The sequence below is a fragment of the Canis lupus genome, chromosome 20, assembly GCF_003254725.2.
Source record: "Canis lupus dingo isolate Sandy chromosome 20, ASM325472v2, whole genome shotgun sequence".
NCBI lineage: Eukaryota > Metazoa > Chordata > Mammalia > Carnivora > Canidae > Canis > Canis lupus.
In genome coordinates, this window is record NC_064262.1 from 32,549,179 (window position 1) to 32,571,267 (window position 22,089).

A 22,089-nucleotide genomic window follows, 5' to 3' on the forward strand; every position below is an offset into this window, starting at 1 on the left:
GATCAGCTTATTCTGGACATCTAATATAAATGGGGTCATTCAGTATGTGGTTTTTTGGTGTCTGGCTTATTTTGCTCAGCATAATGTTTTGTTTTTTTTTAAAGATTTTATTTATTTATTCAAGTTGCTCCACATTCATACTGGGTTGGATATTATTTCCCCCAAATTTATGTCTACCTGGAACCTGTGGATATGACCTTATTTGGAAACAGTGTCTTCCTAGTTATAATCAAGTTGAGTTGAGGTCATACTGGACTAGGGTTGGCCCCAGACCCAATATGGCTAGTGCCCTTATAAAAAGAGGGAATTTGGACCCAGAAACACACAGAAGGAAGAACACCATGTGATACACAGAGACAGACAGTAGAGTGACACATCTGTACATGAAGCACATGTGTATAAGTCAAAGAATGCCCAGGATTGCTTACAGTCACTGGAAACTAGGGAAGAGGCACTGAACAGATTCTCCCTCAGAGCCTCCAGAAGTAACTAACCTTGCCAACACCTTGATTTGGTTTTTTCACCCTCCATAACTGTGAGAGAATAAATTTCTGTTGTTTTAAGTCACCTAAATTGTGGTTGTTTGTCACAGCAGCTCTAGGAAATGAATACAACGTCCTTGCCCAGACTTGGAATTATTAGGCTGTTTCACTTTAGCCATACTGGTGGGTGTGAAATGGCATCTCATTGTGATTTGTCTTTTTTTTTTTTTAAAGATTTTTATTTATTTATTCATGAGAGTCATAGAGAGAGGAGGAGAGACATAGGCAGAGGGAGAAGCAGGTTCCCTGTGAAGAGCCCAATGTGGGACTCAATCCTGGGACTCCAGGATCACGGCCTGAGCTGAAGGTAGATGCTCAACCACTGAGCCACCTGGGCGTCCCTCACTGTGGTTTTATTAAATTTCCTGTATGGCCAATGAAGTTGAGCATCATTACATATGTTTACTGGCCATTTGGATAACCTCTGTTGTGAGGTTTTTCTGTGTTTCCTTATAAAAGCGTTATTGTTTCATTTAGATCTATAATCCACCCAGATTTGATTTTTGTGCATGGTACAAGGTTGTGGATGAGGCCGTATTCTTTTTTATAGCTGCATTACAAAGTACCAAGCTTAGCAGCCTCAAACAACACTCAATTATTAACTCACGGTTCTGCAGGTCAGGAGGGAGCTTAGCCGAGTTCTCTTCTGAACGTACCACAAAGCTGAAATCAAGGCATCAGCTGGCTCTGATCTGGAAGCTCTGAGAAGGAATCCGCTTCCAAGCTTATTATATTTAGGTTATTAGCAGAATTCAGTTCCTTGTGGTCTCGGACTAAGATCCCTGCTGTCTAGCTGGTTGTCAGCCAGGGGCTGTCTGCTCCTAGAACTCACTGGCATTCCTTCTCATGGGGCCCTCTCTGACTGCAAACCAGCCATAGCACTGAGTCTTTCTCGTGCTTTGAATCCCTTCACTGTTAAGTGCTAATAGGATTGGATCAGGCCTCCTCAGATAATCCTGTCTTTGGGTCAACTGTAATATAACATAACAACTATGGGAGTGATTTGTCATCATATCCACAGTTTCTGGGGATTCAACAGGTAGATATTTAAGGGGCTGTTTTAGTAACTCTGCCCACCAAAGAGGTCATGATTAACTTTTTTTCCCAGATGGATAGCTAGTTGACACAGCCCCTTTCCCCCCTGCAAAGCAGTGCACGTTTATCATAATTCAAGGGACTGTATCTACATGCATCTGTTCCTGGGCTGTCCCGCCCCACTGGTTGGCCCTACTTTGTGCAATTTTACACTGCCTTGATTTACTGTTGCTTCATAATTAGGTTTGACAGCTGGGCATGTAAATCATCTAGCATTGTTCTTCTTCGGGACTATCTTGCTTAATTGGCTCTTTGCTTTTCTTTACAAGTTTAAGAAGCAGTTTATTAAATTCCATAAAAAAAACTTGCTGGGATTTTAAATGGGTGTACAGTGAATCTATATAGCATTTTAGGGAAGTCTGGTATGCCAGTGATAAAAAGCCTTCCAACTCACAAATACTAGTCTCTACCTCCATTACTTTAGGTCTTTCAACATTCCTCTAATACTTCATAATTCTTTAGACTCATTCTTATTCTGTATTTCTTGATTCTGTATTTGTTGATACAATAGTAAATATTTTTTTGTTGTTGTTGGTTTTTAAAATTTAATTTATTTATTCATGAGAGACATGGGGGGTGGGGAGATGCAAAGACATAGGGAAAGGGAGAAGCAGACTCTCTTGCAAGAAGCCCAACGTGGGACTCGATCCCGGACCCTGGGATCACGCCCTGAGCCGAAGGCAGAGCTCAACCGCTGTAGCTCAGCAACCCGGTAAATAGTATCATTAAATTTTTTTTTCCATTTTCTATTTTTTTGTTGCTGTCATATAATAATACAACTGATTTTTGTTTACTTATCTTGTATTTAGCAATCTTGCCAAACTCACTTATTAATTCCAAAAAATTATCTATAGAGTTCCTTTGGACTTTCTATGAACATGTTCGTGTTATCTGCAAACAATGCTGGTTTTCTTTTTTTCTTTTTCAATCCTTGTACATTTTTCTCTCTTATGATTCCTTACCTTTATGTCCCAACTGAGGTTCTTTGGGAAAATAAAAATCTTTAAAAATCCCAATCTTTTTCATCCTGTGAATATTCTTAATATTCTGCACAAGAAAAATCAGAGCTGCCCCTGATGTCACCCACAGTGGCCCCAGCATCTCCAGCTGTGGTTCTCTGTTGACTCCCAGTAAAGCATTTGGTGCCTCCTACAGGGGCAACCATGGTCCACGCTGCTATGCAGACAGGCTGGCCATGCTCCAGGGACACTGAATCTTAGAGAGCTGCTCCGAAGACCAGCCATGGTCTACTAGGGACACCTGTTCTTGTTTCAAAGGGGCTCAGAAGATCCCAGAGAGAAGTCTAGGAGAGAGCCTGCTGTGATGATTACACTGCACCATTGTCTGGCAGAGCAGCTCGGGGTGTTTGGGACGCCCAGCTAGCTCTGCTGCCTGCTATTCCTGTTCACATAGCAATCCTGAAAATTAACCTGGCCCATCTAGCTCTGCAGAATGAATCCACTGGTGGTAATAATGGGCAGCCAAGCAAACAAAGGCATTTGGAGGTGTAGCTGTGGTTAAGGAATGTAAGTGACTCATAGTAAAGCTGTTCATCCCAAGATACCCACTGTATAAATGTCACTTGTAGTGAGGTAAGATGAAGAAAACAGGCTGTGCATTTCAGTGGGGGTGGGAGGAGGAGGAAATCACAGGATTTCCGACAGCCTTCCACAATGGCACCATGTACCATAATCCCAACCCTTCATGCCACAATACAACCTGGCACAATCCAAAAGATTTTCTAGGATTTTCATTCTCTCCAACCAGCTAGGTTTATTCTTGGCCTGTGTGCCTGAGTTCATAAAATCAAGAGCACTGTATTTGTCCTCTGGCTATAGCTCTGAGCTGAGTGACAGGCATGGGCAGGCTTCAAGATCACATGCATCTGTACTGTCATTTAATAAGGGACTGAATGCTCTGCTATGTGGGGCCTCTCAGGGCTTTAGTGGTATTATTGGTTGATAAAAGTGAATAATTTGCCATGTGGCTTATTCACAACAGGCAAAAAAGTGGAAACAATACAAAATGTCCATTTAAATACATATTATATTGTATAACCACACAATGGACTAGAATTTAGCTATAATCATAAAGTACCAACACATGCTGCAACATGGATGCACCGTGAAAGCATGCTAAGTGGCAGAAATTAGACATTAAATGCCACAAATTTTATGATCTCATTTACATGAAATGGCTAAAACAGGTAAATCCAAAGAGACAGAAGATGTAGTTATAGTTGCCAGGGGATGAAGGGACAGGGAAACTGTGAATAACAGGAAACAGGTACAGGGATTCCTTTTGGGAAGAGGGAAATGTTCTGGAATTAGATAGTGGTAATGGTTGCACAACACTGTGAATATATATGTATATATATATATTTTTTTTTGACTTTTAATTGTTTAAAAATATTTTATTTATTCATGAGAGACACAGAGAGAGACAGAGACATAGGCAGAGGGAGAAGCAGGCTCCCTGTGGGGAGCCCGATGTGGAACTCAATCCCAGGACCCTAGGATCACGACCTGAGCCAAAGGCAGATGCTCAATCACTGAGCCACCCAGGCATCCCTTATTTTATTATTTTATTTTATTTTATTTTATTTTATTTTATTTTATTATTTTATTTTATTCTTTTCTTTTCTTTTTTTAAAGATTTATTTATTTATTCATGAGAGACACAGACTGAGAGAGAGAGGCAGAGACATAGGCAGAGGGAGAAGCAGGCTTCTCACAGGGAGCCTGATGCAGGACTCGATCCTGGATCCCAGGATCATGACCTGAGCCAAAGGCAGGCGCCCAACTGCTGAGCCACCCAGGCGTCCCTATTTTAATTTGCTTTAGTAATCTCTACACCCAACATGGAGCTCAAACTCACGATCCCAAGGTCAAGAGTCACATGTTCTTCTGACAGAGCCAGCCAGATGCTCTAATGCCATGAATATATTAAAACTTGAATTATATGCTTTAAAATAGTGAATTTTATGTTTTGTGAATTTTAACTCAATAAAAGGTGAATTATTTGCTACAAGGTTATTTTTCTTTTAAAAGCTTGAATGGCGGGGGGTGGGGGTGACTGGGTGACGGGCACTGAGGTGGGCACTTGACGGGATGAGCACTGGGTGTTATTATATAAGTTGCAAATTGAACACCAATAAAAATTAAAAATAAATTTATAAAAATAAAATAAATAAAATAAAATAAAATAAAATAAAATAAAATAAAATAAAATAAAAGCTTGAATGTCAAAATTATTCTGACACTCCTAACTCTGAAAGCCTCTTCCTGATGGCCTGGAGGAAGCTGGGGATTGAGGGACTACACAGCATGGAGGCTGGTTTCCACACGCAGTGGGTGGAATCAGCCTCTATATAATCACACCTCTGTCTGCAGCCATATCCATGGTTACAGGCCACATCACTGAACTGCGTTCTCTGCCTTGATCTGACTTAAGAAAGATGGCATTTGTGTGCAGAAGTCCAAGGCACCTCTGGAGGGCCACAAGGGGCCTGGGACTCTGGCCTCTCCATGTCAGGGGCCGTCCAGGGGCCTCGGCCCCAAAGCACTCCTGCCACTCATGCTGCAGGGCCACGGCACTAAGGCAGCCAGCATCTCAGCTTTGTCAATGCAGAAGTGGGTCCTGGGTGACCCTGGGAAAGGGTCACCACCATCCCCCCCAAGAGAGCGAGGGAGAGTGCAGGATGAAAAACTCCCTTCTGTTCAATTAGCTTCTTTTCAAGGATCAGAGGCTGGCTGGCAGGAGGATAATTCTACACTCTCATGAAACAAAAGGGAGCCAGAAAGGAGAGCAGATAAAGGGCACAAGTACAACCTCTCTGCATTCTCGTCTCTGTGCCCAGAAGGCAATTCTAACAGCCAGGGTCTGGAGTAAATCTCAAAGTGCTTCCCTTTTCCCTACGACACAGAGAGGAACCAGGTCTATTTTGGGATTGCCTTCGCCAAGAGACACACACCATGAGGCATGGGGGTGATTTTATTTGGTAAATGGACCATGGCATGAAAAGTCACTGAAGCACACCATGAGAAAGCTAATCTCCTTTCAACTGTTAATCTTCTGATTCCATCAACGAGGAAGGCTCTGTTCAGGGCTGTTACATCTTTCACACCTCTCTGGACTTTGTGACAAAGAGAAAGGAGACACACAGTCTTTGGTAGGCTAGAATTTAAGAACATAGTTTAACTGCATTGTGTTCCTTTTTACTTTTTAATATAAATTTACTATTTATGGCAGAGTATATATGGCAAACAGGAATTTTCTGCTTAAGGGAGTGAGATTTACATCACTCTTAAATTGACTTAAGGTAAAAAGAGTGACTTACTCTAAAGAAAATACAAAAGGAAAGCAGAGGTGTTATACAGATAGGGCAAGAATCATAAAGATACGAAAATGATAAAAATTTTGGAAACTCCTTTTTCTTTCCATCACTTTACTAATGAACCTGTTTAGAACAAATCTAAAACCCATTCTTTTTTATTTTATTTATTTACTTGAGAGAGAGAGAGAGCCTGAGCAGGAGAGAGAAGGAGAGGGAAAAGCAGACTCCCTGCTGAGCAGGGAGCCCCAGACACAGGGGCTTGATCCCAGAACCCTGAGATCATGACCTGAGCCAAAAGCAGACACTTAACCGACTGAGCCACCCAGGCACCCCCTAAAACCCATCCTGTCCTACCCATGCCATCTCCTTTGGCCCTGGTCTAAATTCATTTTTCAGTGCACATCACTGCCCTGTCAGGACTCTACTGGGTCAGAATCCAGCAACCAAGATAATAGCAAAGGAGCTCCCATCACCATACACAATCCTTGCCTGAATACAGAATCCATGACTTTGGTGTGAGGGTGGCTTCCCAGGCAAAGACGCTATCATAAACCAGAAAAGAATTTACCTAGTGAGGCGATACCATCAATTCTTCAAGAACATTCCCTAAACTCAGATAGGTCTTTCAACTTTTCTGTATGTTTGAAATATTTCATGATAAAATGTTGAAAAAAAACACCACCAAAAGGACAAGCAGAGAAGATGACACTATTATTATGATACTCTTGAACACTTCAATTATAAAATTAACTTACCAGTAGTAGATTTTTATCAACGCTGAAGGCCATAGGAGAAATGAGGCTACAAACGCCAGGATGGGGATGGCCAGTGTCCCGCCGGCGATCACAAACATGTTAACCACGTCAAGATCCATCCTGCTCTGTGAGACTGGCTGACACCTGTGGGGCTGAAGAAAGCGAGTATTGAAACCCTGTCTCAAGAGAAAAGGTAAAGAAGCAAAGTAGAAGACAGAAGAACCCAGAGTGAGGGTAGAAGTCAGAAGGGAACAAAAGCTGACAAGTGCTTAAAGAATTTGAACAGGCATAACAACCAGATATAACAAAGAGTCCTTGAGAAGATCCTGGATTTTTTTTTTTTTAAGCTATAAAGGACATTATGAAAGCAAATGGGAAAATCTAACTAAGGACCAGATATGATAATGATACTGCATCAGTGACATACAGTTGTTGAGTTTGAGGGTGAAATTGTGCTTCTGTTTGTACGTGGGAAGATATCTTTGCTCTTAGGAGATGTATGTTGAAGTATTAAGGGGTGAAAAATAGTGATTTTTGCTACTCAGTTTGTTTCTGCTGCTCACTCTTAAAAATTGCGGAAAAAAAAGGGGGGGGGGAGAGGGAACATTAAAGCAAATATAATAAATGCTAACCACTGGTGAATCCAGGTGAAGATTACATGGTATTATTCTTTCAACCTTTTTGTAAGTTTGCAATTTTTAAAAAAGATTTTATTTATCTGAGAGTACGGGAGAGCATGAGCAGGGGTTAAGAGGCAGAGGGAGAGGGAGAAGCAGGCTCCTTGCAGAGCAGGGAGCCTGATGGGGGGCTTGATCCCAGCACCCTGCGATCATGACCCAAGCTAAAGTCAGATGCTTAACCGACTGAGCCACCTAGGCACCCCAAGTTTGCAATTTTTTAAAATTGAAAGTTAGAGAGGACTGGGGCACCTGGGTGGCTCAGCTGGTTGGGCATCCAACTCTTGATTTTGGTTCAGGTCATGATCTCAGAGTCGTGAGATCCAGCCCTGTATAGGGCTCTGTGTTTAGCGGGGAATGTGCTTGAAATTCTCTCTCCCTCTACCCCTCCCCCCGCTCCCACACACTTGTCCTCAATCATTCCTTACAAAAAATTTAGAAAGGACAGAAAACCTAAATGACAGAAATGGAAGCAATGTACATGTGTACCTGAATGCTACTATCAGTGAAAAGATGTGTGACATCATTGGGTTCATCTAAGGTGAGGAACTAGTCACTGGGTGTCAGGGATAGAAGGGAGACTTGTTTTTCACGGTCTACCTCTAAAATCTTTTGGTTATTTATCACTTACACATGTATAGCCTACTAAAAAATAAGTAATATACAATAAAAGAGTGAAGAGAGAACAAATCCAAACAGCAGAGTTTTCAGTGCACTTTCTGAGGTCTTCTTGAACACCTCCTGGGCACATCTCAAAGCCAGTATGTGGGTACCAGGAGGCCACAGACTACTGTGCAGCCCCAGCACCTCGACTATGGCCCAACGTATTTCTAGGTGATCTAGAAACCACAGCTGAATCAGTAGCCCCTTCTCCATCCTGTCTTATGAGTTCACAATACAGTTCATTTTCTCATGAAATGAGAAATATTTCAAGACCCATCATTCTCTCTAATCAAGAGAGTAACTCTTGTATGGACCTCTACTCCAGGTATGCATGGACCTGTACGCCAGGTGTGGGCCTTTGCAACCTGAAGATGCCCAGCTGCCTATGGTAAGAGTGCATTTCACCAACCAAAACAGGGACTTTTTTTTTAGATTTTTATTATTTATTTATTTATTCATGAGAGACACAGAGAGAGGCAGAGACACAGGCAGAGGGAGAAGCAGGCTCCCTGCAGGGAGCCTGACATGGGACTTGATCCCAGGACCTTGGGATCATGACCTGAGCCAAAGGCAGATGCTCAACCACTGAGCCACCAGCTGCCCCCAAAACAGAGACTTCTTCAAGAAAAACCATTAATATCTGGCAAACCCCGCCCTTATATTTCTTGTGAAATGAAGAGGTCTTTCCCATATACCTGTGTCAATTGATCTATATTTCAATTTTATAATGAATTCATGATGGTATTGGTATGTATGGTATGACCTTACTGAACACAGGGGCCAGATGATAAATATTTTGGGATTGAGATCCCCATCGGCTCTGTCACAACTACTGTCGTTGTACCGAGAAAGCAGTCACACACAGCATGTAATAAATGAGAGTGACCATATTCCAATAAGACTCTATTAGAAATAAGCTACAAGCTGAATTTGGCCTGCAAGCTGAAAGTGATCAACCACTGGTATGGAACACCAGTCCTGTCCAACAGGCAAGGTGGGTGTTTTATGCCATTTCATAGGCTGAGAAAACTAAGGCACAGAAAGGTTAAGTAACGTGCCCAAGGTTACTCAGCTGGTAGAGTCATGATTACAAAACAGGTTTCTGCTTGGACACACTCTCTCTGCACCAAGCTCTACTTTCTCTAAATTATTTTCAAGTGGCCTTTTTTCTGCTTTGTAAGCTCTTTGCTATTAAATACTCACACTTGCTGTCATTCCTAATTTCTTCATGAAGATACGACATCTCCACTCTTACAATTTTTAATTTAAATTTTGTTAGTTAACATATAGTACAATATTGGTTTCTCCCATTTACATATTTTGTTCTGTACAAAGAGGTTGGTGAACAAGCCACTCACAGTCTTCGGATGGCTGGGGGAAGACAGAGGGCACATATAGATGGGATAGATGGTTCTTTTCAGCCACACGCACACGCTCTATCTGGGTACACTCTTGAATCTGTAGGGATGAAAGCCTTCTCAAGGGCAGAAGCACTGTGTGTGCTTCTGATTCAACTGTTCTCTCCATTTCTCAGTCAGCATAAACACCTTCAGCAAGTTTATGTCATTGTCTTGTTTCTCCTTCTAGAACCAGAGCTCCTTGAGGGTAGGGCCAGTCGTGTATGTTCTTTTTCAGTGCCAAGAATAGCACAGGACACAAATATGGTGCAGGTGAATTAATGAAAAGCAAAGTTATAAAATGGATTGTTATAAACAATCTTGTTTGTTTTAGGGACAACCAACTATTCCCAATGATGCTGTAAGAGACCTTTTTTCTTTTAGTAATTACAAAACTCCCTGGAGGAGTCACCTATTTAATGGCTGGGTACAATTTACGATGCTAAAAGGCCTCATTGTCAAGGGGTAAGCAAATTACTTTTGGAGTGAAGGGAATGTTATAAATCTGTTTAAATACTGTGGGTCACAAAAGAGTCAAGAAAATAGGAACTGTCAGCTTCAAGAGGACTTTTCCACATTACATAAAGACCTTAAAAAACTGCTGAGGGTTACCATGAATTCCGAATCCTGAGCTGCAGGAAGTTAATTATATGATGTTCTTTTGGACGAGGAACTAGAACATTTTATGCCCAAGGCCGTTATATCACAGACCCTGACATTGAAGATGGTAGCCCCAAGGTGAAAGTATGATCATCATACCATCACAACGCCTGCTACGGATGTCCCAGTCAGCTGGGGGGAAGGTTTTAGCTGGCTCCATTTTCCATTTAATTGCAGAATGAAGCCTTCAATGAAGAGCTTTTGTAGTGGCTGATCAATTCAGCAAGGCTTGGACTTATTACAGAGAAGCCTGCACACTTTCCCTGAGCAGGTCAAATATAGACAGGCCCCTCTCTGCGCCCCCCCCCCCCGTTTCTCATGAATAAATAAATAAAATCTTAAAAAAAAATAAAGTCAGCTCCATGCCCGATGTGAGGCTTGAATTACGACCCTGAGATCAAGAGTTACATGCTCTATTGATTGAGCCAGCAAGGTGCCCCTGACAACCCTTCTGTTGAAACAAGCACATCTGGTCTGGATCCTGAGATGCTATCCTCTCTCCCCTACTAGATCTTCCTATCATGCTCTCCTCACTCTCTCCATTGGATATTCCCATGATGCTCTCCTCTCTCTCCTCACCGTCTTCCTTTGGAGAGCTCTCCATCCCTGTATCTTCCACCATTCCCTCCTTCAGGAAATTCAAAACTCAACATGTCTGGCCAGAACCCCCTTCCTGACTTTTCTAAAAGCCTGCTTGACCACTCACATGACTCAATGGTCTTACCATGTCCCAGACACATCTCTCCCCCTTCTCTGGACAGTCTCCCATCAAGCTAGCTTCCCAGATTCTTTCAGTCTTCCCATTCCCCTGCCCCCGCCCCGTTACATAGAGGTGGAGAGGCACCAGCACTGGAGCCAACTTGTGTGAGTCTTAGACAAACCATGCCATTCGATACATGACTATTTATTCTTTTTAAGGTTTTATTTATTATTCATGACAGACACACAGAGAGAGAGGCAGAGACACAGGTGGAAGGAGAAGCAGGCCCCATGCAGGGAGCCCAATGTGGACTCAATCCCAGGTCTCCAGGATCATGTCCTGAGCCAAACGCATACACCCAACCGCTGAGCCACCCAGGCATCCCAATACATGACTATTTAAATTTAAATTAATTAAATAAAATTCGGAGTTCAGTTCTTCAGTCACACCTGTTACATTTTAAGCGCATGCTAGAGCCATACAAGAAGAGGAGTTTCTATATTAGCACAGCATTAGGGGTTTATACCCCTGAAAGCCTCTTGCAACCAATTCCTTAGGCTGATCTGGTTCAACATATCCTAGGAATGTTGGGAAGGAAACCTGTCCCACCAGGTGTGAGACATTAGGGGCAAATGGGACCACAGCTCCCTCAGCCACCACACTGGGTCTAGGTGCTCATTTCTTCTTGCTCCCATCCTGTCACACCCCTTAACACTTGTTGCCAGGGAAATCCTCACAACTTACACCATGCATTAGGCTGCCCTAGTCTGCTGTGAACTCAGACCACGCAAAAACAATCCCAATCTGACTTCCTGGACCAACTCCCACATCTCTGCCTGCACCCCCGAATGACCAACTCCAGGACCCACGCCAGCCATGTGCAGCCTCATGCTTTACCTTTGCTCAGGTTCTTCCCTTGGTGTGGAGCACTTCCATGTCCTGGCTGCTGGGTGAACTCTTTGCCTCTGGGGCTAATTCAGGTGTCACACTCCCCAGGAAAGCATCCTGGTTCCTTCCTACAGGCTTGGATCTCCTAAACTCCCTTCAAGCTCAGAGCCCTGCTCCTGGCCCAATCCACTGGGGGCTTTCGGGTGTGTATTTGACCTTCAAGTGCCCAAACCCTTCCCCCCAGACCTGCTGAGCCAGAGAAATCACCCACGACAATTGGCCACAACAAGGGTTTTGAGCGAGCTTACAGAGGAGCCCAAGGCTCATTAAGAGCTGCTTTTCTTTTTTTTTTTTCTTTTTTTTTTTTTGGTAATCAACAATGCTAAAAATCCATACTCACTCTTCAAAGAACACAGCCTTCTTTCCCAACTGCTACTGGCTCTGGCAGAAGCTGAAAATGAGATTCTGGAATCACAAGAAAGAAAATGACAAAGCATTAAATCATATTATCATATTAGAGAATATGAATGAAGTGCTAACAGCCACAAAATTGCTGGCTTGGTAATCCCTGGGTGGCTCAGTGGTTTAGCGCCTGCCTTTGGCCCACGGCGTGATCCTGGAGACCCAGGACTGAGTCCCACATCGGGCTCCCTGCATGGAGCCTGCTTCTCCCTCTGCCTGTGTCTCTGCCTCTCTCTCTCCTCTGTGTCTTTCATGAATAAATAAATCCTAAAAAAAAAAAAAAAATGGCTGGCTTTGCTGGAGGCAAAGTGTTCTCCTTAGCACAGGCAAAGTCTAAATATCCTGTAGCTTTATAGCCCACCTCTTGTTCAAGTCACCTACCCTGATTAAGCAACCAGCACAAAGGGCAGGGCATATCAGATAATGAGCCAGGCTTAGGAAGGCAGAAAGGAGGTCAAAGAAGAAATCTGCAGGGAGAAGACAAAGCAGGGAGTGACCTGGGGATTCCTGGGCTGCAGTGAAGAGGAAGACAACAAGGGGGTGGGGTTGTCAGGCACAGTGAGGCAAAAAGGGACCCTGGGACCAGCAAATGTAACTAAGACCCCCAAATAAAGACTGGATCTTGCCTTCTCCATTTAGGATTAGGGTTTATGTAAAAGTTATACTCAGAAAAGAATGAGACGGGGCGCCTGGCTGGCTCAGTTGGTAGAACAGTTGATCTCCAGGTTGTGAGTTCGAGCCTCATGTTGGGTGTAGAGATTACTTAAAAAACAAAAACAAAAAGAGAGAGAGAAAGGAATGAGAAGAAGGTGGCAACCAGCAGGGAAATGAGGATAATGTTTCTACCCGAGTGGCTAATGAGAGGGGACCCCACAGCTCAAAACTAGGGCTGGACAGAGAGCTACTAACAAGGCACCACAGCAGGAGAATGAGGGGCCAGGCGAGAGAAGGTAAATCCACAAAACCCCTGAGCTATTTCAGAAGAGTCAGTTAACATAAAAAAGAAAAAGAAAACCATGGAAGTTCTAGAAGAAAGCATAAGAATTGTTTGAAAATACCTTCACAGGGAAAGTCTAAGTCAGATGTAAGACCAGAGGCCATAACAAAAAGATTAACATGTTCACCTCATAAAATGTTTTCAAATGTCCACATGAAGAGACCATGAACAAGATTAAGATTTGTCAATACAAACCAGAGGCAACACACTAATTTCCTGAATGTATAGGAGGTTCTTACAAATCAATTAAAACAACAGTGAAATCCAATATGGGCAAATGAGCTGAGTAGCTATTTTACCAGAAAAGAAATATAAATGACTCTTGAACATATAAAAAGACCCTTAATCTCATTTATAATAAGAGAACTGCCAATTAAATCTACGAGGTAATGGCAATCTTGATTTATCATACTGGCAAAGAACAAGAAGTTTACTAAGAGAGTGTCACCGAGGCTGTGGGGAACCGACTATCTCATACACAGACACCAACTTCTATTCCCATCAACAAGCCCTATGGAAGGCAATCCGGTAAACATCTGAGGCAATGTAAACCATACATACCTCTGACCTGATCATCTCACTTTTATGAATTTGTATTTATACCTAACATGTGAAATCATGCCTGTGCAAGTTATTTGTTACAGTAGTATTTATGGCTGCAAGAGACTGGAATTAACTCATATGTCCACTTTTAACGGGGCCTGTTAAGTAAATGATGATATAGCTTTAGAAAGGAGCGTTATGTATAGCCATTAAATACAAATAAAAGTAAATGTAAACCATTAAAATAATGGCCTCCAAGGTTCATTGTTAACTCAAAAAACCTAGGCTCAGGGGCAACTGGGTGGCTCAGTGGGTTGAGCGTCCAACTCTTGATTTTGGCTCAGGTTATGATCTCAGGGTCATGAGATAGAGCCCCATGGTGGGCTCTATGCTGGGTGTGGAATCTGCTTAAGATTTTCTCTCTCCCTCTACCCCACCCTCCTCTAAAACAAACAAACAAGCAAACAAATAAAACCTCAAACTGTAGACAGTGACCAGAATAACAGCTCTTGCATTAAAGGAGAGAGGAGAGGAAGAGCAGAGAGGGAGGGAAAGAGAAAAGATGTTATGTTTATATATGTGTGAAATGTTTCTGGATAGATACAGAGGAAGCTGGTTATCGTGGCTGCAACTGGGAAGGGAAACAGGGGGACACGGGGAGACAGACAGGGAGACTTGTCACTGATACCCTTTTGTATCTTTTCAATTGCTACTATGTGAATGTATAAGGTTTTCTCTAATTACAAAATATAAGTCCTCAAATAGAATGGTCTATCCTGCATTGTCCAATACAGTAGCTGCTAGCTGCATGTAACTGTTTAAATTGATCACAATTAAATAAAATGTAAAATTCAGTCCCTTGGCTGTACTAGCCACAGCTCAAGTGCTCAGGAGCCATCCTGGACAGTGAACAGAGATCACTTTCACCATCACAAAGAGTTCTACTGGCCAGTCCCAGGCTCCGTGCTAGTGAAAATGGCCCATGAGAGTGAGCAACCAAACCTTAATTGTTCCCCATAAGGGAAGAACTACAAATGTCTGCTGTTAGCCTGCAAATTCCTCTCCCTCTCTACAAGCTAAAAGGCCAGGCTGCCTACTATAAGATAACCAAGACAGGGAGGGCTCCTCCCCTGTGTGACTATCCAAAGGTTAAGTCAGATTGACAGGACTGTCAGTCCTCAAATGTCAAAGTCCAGCACTCTAAGAAAATAAGGATTTCCATTCTGGAACCATACATGCGCATAAACTGGAAATGCTTATCTCCTTTGCGACTCTGGGAGAGGTAACCATAAGATGATCACTCAGTTCCACTTGGTGCCAAAGTGCTAGCAACTGGTTCCCCTTGGGGATTCTTGCTTAAGAACCAGCCAAACCCACAGGCCCTCTGCATTGCTTCTACCACCAGGGGCAGCTCTGTGGGCAAGGAGACTCAGCGTAGCCAGAATGGTCCTGTGGGCAGGGAATTAGATAATCCTACTGCCCGATTCTCTGGAGAAAGAACACACAGTCAGGGGGTGGGGGGAGAGGGAAGGAGGCAGCTGAACTAGGGGCTCAGTTGGAAGGTAAGTGGCTTATGAATCTGGCAGCATATCTTCTAAAAAATTGTACTGGCCAAGAAATAAGGCAATCGAATATGCAACGTATGACCTAATCAGCCTAGCACCTTCGAAATACCAGCCTTGAAAGTCAAGATGTAGGCTGATCTTAGTCTGGCATAACTGCCTGCTTGAAATCAGGCTTAAAACAAGAAAACCCTCCAGGCCAATCTCCTGCTGGATAAAATAAGAGCCAAAGTCACTTGACCATTTGCTTCCAAAGACCCCCACGTCTTCAGGCTCTCGGGAAGCTCAGAACCAGCTTTTAGTCCAGCACTTCTCCCTCGGATTAGTGTAGATGCATGCACTGTCATCAGCTGAGGTCACCTCTCAAAGGTAAAGTGCTAGAAAGAGCATCACTTAAGTGATTATTTTCCACATGACTGAAAGGAATTAAAATAGCCCTCTATATGGGTGTGCAATCCCAGCAGGCCTAAAATAGAACCTCAGCACCCAGAAAACATTCTCCCATTGCTGAATCTGTGCTTCGAAATAAAAGGAAAAGTGAGGAGATTAAAGAGGGTTTTGTCATTTCTAAAGGAGGCGAAGTTGGTCTCTAGCATTTTCTAGCTATGGGAACAAAGTCGGTGTTAGACAAAAAGGAGCCCTGTTATCAAGAGCCAGGAGGTGTTTTTTTGTTTTGTTTTGTTTTGTTTTGTTTTGTTTTAAATCAGGACAAGATTTTTGGCTTCCAGCAGAAGTCCAGCATTCAGGCCCCTTTGTGAGCTGATCCCCACCTTCTTTCTAGCCAGAATCTCCTCCCAGAGGAGATCTCTGTAACCCTGGAGAATTAGCATCAGGAAAGGGGACACGTGGTGAAGCCACATAGGGCAAGTTCACAGTGAAGAGAAAAACATGGTTCTGTTTAGAACTTAATCTAAAAAAAACAAAAACAAAAACAAAAACAAAAAAACAAAAATCCAAACATCAAATATATTCTTAAAAGCAAAAGGAAATGTTGAACAAAATTAGGTCATAACTGCAATCCTGTGCTAATTCTTAGAACAAAGAATAAATCTCACATGGATTGTCTTAGAGCATGATAAATCCTTCCGGTTAACATGTGGTTATCACAGTGCTACCACAAAGAGGACATTTTTGCCAACCGACCTTATTGATCTCTCAAGGCCTTCATTCTTTGATTTTTCAAAGAATTGATTTTTGAATTCAATTTTCCCCTTCTCTTCATTAGGCCTCACATGGCCAGATCCTCATCTGTTACTGCCTTGATATGTCATTCAAGCAGTTCTGCAACATCATTTGCTCTGATTTCATGAAATCCTGCCTCTCTCACAAGAGTTATAATTGCACTTTCCACCATTTGTTCTGTACCTAATTGCAAAACATCCTATGGAGTTGGGACAGACAGATGACCAAGACCTGGATGCTCCTGGAGCCTGGCTAGGCACCAGGATGGGATGAAGGAATGGCAAGTCCATTACTGAGTATCTTCCTGCTATGATGACTTCTGCTTCCTCTCTACAACCTGGAAACTATGGGGAATCATCTAAGAGAAATCCCAGTAGTCTGGCCCTCTAGGGACTGTACCTGAATTGGTTTTTTATTTCTCTCCACTTCCCCCATTTCCTCTCCCTGGGAGATACCCCTGACCTCTCCCTAGTTTCTCCTTTACAAATCCTCTGGCAGAGCTAGGAGTTATCTCCTTCAGTAGATCTTCCTCCAGCCCCTCAGTCATTAGTAACCTCCATGCCTCAGATGTTTTGTAGGAATGCTCTTCTTTCGTGGCACTGCAGATCTGTGCTTTTAATCACAGTACCTGTGAGAACACTAGCTGTACCCTGCTGCAGGTCTCTAGGATGAGTCTTACTACATCTCTGCATCTGCCACAGCACCTCAGGACACATGCCTTGCCCTTGGCAGGTGCTTATTAAATACCAAATGATAAGTTAGGAGGTCATGAATCAACAGCTCTGCCCCCTAGTGTCACCACAGGCCACCCCCTCACTTTGTTCATGATGATCACCAACTAAAGAAATATTCCTCATCAGAGCACTGAATTTTAGAGGCCTTCTCCAGATGCGGAGCTGGGACCCAGAAAAGTTAAGCAAGTTGTCCAATGTCACACAGCTCTTCTCTGCCTCTAATCCACCAGTGGCTCACAGTGGCCCTCGGCGTGATTTACAAGGCTACGTAGGATTTAATACCTGCTGGTCACTCAAGTGTCATCCTCTTCTATCACTCCCCCGCCACCCCTTTCCCTGAATGAGCCACAATCCCTGATATGTCATACTCTTTCACCCTTCCAAGACTCTGGCACACATGGGACTCTCCCTGGTATGCCTTTTCTCCCTCCCACCTGGTAAGCTCCGGCTCATTCCACAAGCCTTAGCTATAAAGCACAGCTTCAGTCTGTGAATGCTCCTCTGAGAATTCAGTTTCCCAGTTCTGTAACCTGGGTTCAAATCTCTGCTCTGCTACTGACCATCTGTGTGACCTTGGCAAAGTCACTTCGCCTCTGACAGCCTCGGTGAAAGGATAAAATGAGAGGGTGCACAGAGACAGCTCAAAGCAGTGACTGGCAGATACCAAGTGCTCACTCTGGACAGCTGGGAAGATCTTGTAGCCAGCCCTTGCAGGCCCAGGAGGGAGCCCTGCCACACCTCCATCCCCATGCAGTGTCACTGGACCTGGGTCTCTCAGAAGCTCAAGTCTGTGGGTATGTCTGTGTTGCTGTTTTTATACTCCCAGAGTCTGGTCCCTAGTTCCGTTCCCAAATTTTATCACACACACGGCTGGAATCTTGTTCTGAGTATATCACAAGGCAAACACCCAACGCCAATAGCCAGAGCCACAGCTTCTGGAAGACAGCCTAAGGCAAAGGCTGCTGTTACTTTAGATAATTACTTAACAAAAAGAACAGGATCCCAACCTGCAGCAGTGTAAGAACCTCTGCCTGCACCTCCTGCAGACTGCCCTGTCCCCCTGAATCAGCAGTTTCCATGGTGCCACCCCAAACGCATCAACCTACAGGCAGCGACCTCCTCTGTGGCTTCTGGGGTTGGAAAGCCTGGAAGATGATCAAGATGGTTTCTGAGGGCCCAGTTTAAGAGAACATCTTGATCTCCTTTGAAGAGACAACTACACCAAGGTCAGAGAGGACTTTGGTTTGCAAAACTTGCTTCTAGATCAGGGTTTCTCAACCATGATACAATGGACATTCTGGGCCGGTTAGTTCTTCGTTGTGGGAGGCTATCCTATGCACTGTAGGATATTTAGCAGCATCCAGGGGCCTCTACCCATTTGATGCCACCTCTAAGTGGTAACAAGCATTCTGGTGTTGCCAAATGTACCCTGGAGGGCAAAGCTGCCCTCCCTTCTGAAGAAGTGAGCCCACTCAACTCCAACCTCGGATTTATTGCTGCAGTAAATCAATGAGGAACATTCTTGGCCACTCACCATATCTACCTTAAAACAATGTCTTCCAGTCCTCAGGGATTTTTTTTCCCCTAAGTTTACAGTCTTGAAGGCAGTTGTTCTCAATCCTGACTGCACAGAATCCTCCAGGGAGCATTTTAAAAATATAGATTCCAGGACACTACTCCCAGAGATTCAGATTCACTTGGCTTGGGGAGGAAGCTGGATATGGGTATTTTTTAAAAATTCCCTGGGCGGTTCTAACATGCAACCAGGATAGAGAAGTGCTGCTGGAAGACATTCCATTTGCTTCCACCTTCTCCCCCATCCTTTGAATCTGGCAGTGTTAAAAGCCAGTGAATCAGAAAACCAAAATGAAGCTAAGGGGATTTAAGTAACATCCTCATTTGACAACGAAACATCCTCGGCACACTCCACTTCTTGTCCTGAGGATGACTTGCTAGGAAGAATGCAACTTAACACTGTAATCATGCAGTTTGCCCATGGCCTTACTGATCTCAACAGTGCCTTCCCATAAAACTTTCTGAGAAGATGGAAATATTCTCTTATGTGCTCTACCTAATACAGTAGTCACTGGCCACACATGGCTATCGACCACTTGAAATATGGCTAGTGTGATTTAGGAAGAGAATTTAAAATTTAATTTGAGTTTACTAGCCACCATTCTGAGAATACGAAAAGTATCTGTGTCCCTACAGGGTCACAGAAATAAAGTCTCATAGCCTGCTAAATGTCTCAGAACCATGAAAATTTACAAAAACGTATGCCTTAAAATAACTAAACTCAACAGTCTTGAAACTGTCAAACGGGATCCTAAGTAACCTCAATTATCAAATTAGGAGAAACTTTTAAATAATTTTTTTCAACCTGCAGAGCTGGCTTCCCAGCATATTCCAAACACTTAGCTTTGAGGGAGACATTCCTGACCCTTTACTTTTGAACACTCATCACTGTAAAATTGATCTAATCACCAAAATAATCAGGAGTTGATAGAGAATATGACATAGGGAAGTTAACTTCTACTCTGAGCAGCTGACTAGTGTACTAAGAAAAAACACTCACCCCAGCTTTCCTTCCCTCCAAATCCACAGTAAACCTTTGATTCAAACCTTTGTCCCTAAGATAAGCCTGAACCAAGGTCACCTCTAAGAACAAGCTTTTTTCCCCCCTCCTATCAGTAAGTTTCACAATTACTTGCAATTGCATGAACCTCATTCACACGTTCACTCTAGGTGTGTGCAGCCTCACAGAACTCAAAGCTCATAGATGTTTAAAGCTAAAAAACAGAAAGGTAATTCCTTTTGCCAAGGCAATGGATGGTTTAGAGTCAAAGAAAGCATCACAGGCCTTTCTGAGCATACACACAAAATGCTTACCTCGAGGTACCTAGCTGGCTCAGCTGGTGGAGTGTGCAACTCTTGATCTCAGAGTTGTGGGTTTAAACCCCACTTTGGGTGTGGAAATTACTTAAACTCTTTAAAAAAAAAAAAAATGCTTTCCTCTCCTTGCCTGGGACTCCTCTGGCCCACCTCTAAGGGCGTCGGTTTGAGTCATTTAATAATGATTTAATACATCTCCAGTAATTCAAAGTGGGGGTCGACACTTAACTCTTCATAATAGCTGGTGCTTACTGAGTGCTTACCACATTCTGGGCTTTGTGCTTTATTTTATCTAAATCTTACCACTGCCTTCTGAAGCAGGTGTCATTACCAGAAGTTAAAACGTAGAGAGGTTAGGTAATAGGCCCATGGCCACATAGCTAGCAGTGGTAGCAGTGGGATTTGGACCCAAGACTCTGACTATCTGGTAGGAATCCTCTGGGTTATGAATAAAAACAAACATGTAATTATAATTGCAGGAACCATGCTGAGCCATTCTCCCCATGATCACACTGTAGCTCAATGAAGGGAGTCTGGTGTTGAGGGGGGGTGGTTTCTGAGCCTATCCTTACTTCAGGACCCCTCTCTCTGTCTTGGGGCTTCACCTGGCAGATGGCTAGAAGGGTCTTGGGGAGTGCTTCTGATCCTGTCAGCACAGCTGTACCCCAGAGCATAGGCAGACACATGCAGATAGGACTTTACAAATACCATCACGGGGGTGGAAGGTAATGAGATCCCAGTTATTATAAGATCCCAGGGGAGAAAGAAATCGCTTTCAGTTGGGGGCAGGGGAGGAATCAGAGGTGTGTTCCTGAAAGAGACCACTGAGCTAGAGCTAAGGGGAGGTAAGACTGAGACACTGGAGATTCCAGAGAGGGCATTTCGGAAGGACAGTACAGCCTAAGCAAAGGCAGCAGCTCACCTGCCTGGGTTATAGCAAAGGAAGGGGGTAGAGGATGGGAACAGAATCTCCAGGGGCCCGGGCTGATGGGCTGGGGCAGAACTGGGAGCATAGGAAGTAACTGACCGTCCAGGACATGTTCAGCATCCCAGCCCTGATACTTGTTAGCTGTGTGGCCTCCAGCATGTCCCTGCTTTCTGTGCATTAGTCTCCTTGAGGAGGACACCCAGGACCCCCTTTGGGTGTGAGAAACTACTTTTAGAAAAATTGGTGTTAAGAAAGCAGGTTATTAATTTCTCTTATTTCTAACAAAAATATTGTTAAGAATTTATTAGTTACAATTGGGTAAAAATTCAGTCTAGTGGTTCAGAATGGGGGCTTTGAGGTCAGATTCCCGGTGTGTCCTGGAAGGGGACACATTCTTCTCTGAGAAAGGAGCATAACATTGGCACCTACCTCATGGAGCTACTGGGATAAGTAAGGCAGGTTAACTCCTAAAGATGCTAGGACAGGATCTGGCAGCCAGTACTTGCTTATTCCATGGCAGCTATTACTAATAATAAACTCTTCCTAACTCCTAGGCAGGTAGACCTAGCCATTAGGGATTTCTCAACAGGTGAGAAGTCAGGCAAATGCTGAACCTCCAGTCCAGGGTGGGACCTCTTCTTCATCAACCAGACGCTGAGGCATAAGAAGGGCTCAAGGTACATATCCCAGACTGCACAGCCTCTGGACCCTCCGGCACCCGCCCCCCCCCCCCCCCGCCCCCGATTTCACTCTGTTGACTTGGCCTCCTCCACTCGAATGCAGGTACAAGGGTGCAAACCTTGCATGTGCTCTGCCCTGCAGCCAGCGTTACACAATCCCAATTTCCAAGGCTGCCAGGAAGCCAGCGGAGGTGTAGGCGGGGGATGCTGGGGGTTGTGGGGCAGCACCGAGCTGTCCTGTCGGGGTGGTTGGACCAGCATCCTAACTCAAGGGTTGCAGGGAGGAGAGAGCATGAGGCCGAGGGAACTGGGGCAGGATCTGGAAGGGTGAGCTGAGAGGCTGCTGGGGGGTAGGTTAGGTACCGGCTGGGGGGAGGTCCCGAGGGGCGCAGGTAT

General features: G+C 43.9%; 1 protein-coding gene across 4 annotated transcripts in view; it reads right to left on the minus strand.

The window, feature by feature from the left end:
- ABHD6 (abhydrolase domain containing 6, acylglycerol lipase) overlaps positions 1-22,089 on the minus strand; it is a 66,863-nt gene that overhangs the window by 17,978 nt on the left and 26,796 nt on the right. For 2 of the 4 annotated variants that reach the window (XM_049097713.1, XM_025456324.3), the window contains 2 exons: positions 12,114-12,178; positions 6,729-6,880 (listed from right to left, as the gene is read on the minus strand). In XM_049097713.1, coding sequence (XP_048953670.1) covers positions 6,729-6,847 — 119 coding nt within the window. In that variant the 5' untranslated portion in view covers positions 6,848-6,880; positions 12,114-12,178. The remainder of the gene's footprint in view (positions 1-6,728; positions 6,881-12,113; positions 12,179-22,089) is intronic. The other 2 variants (XM_035703050.2, XM_025456326.3) reach the window with 2 other exon arrangements.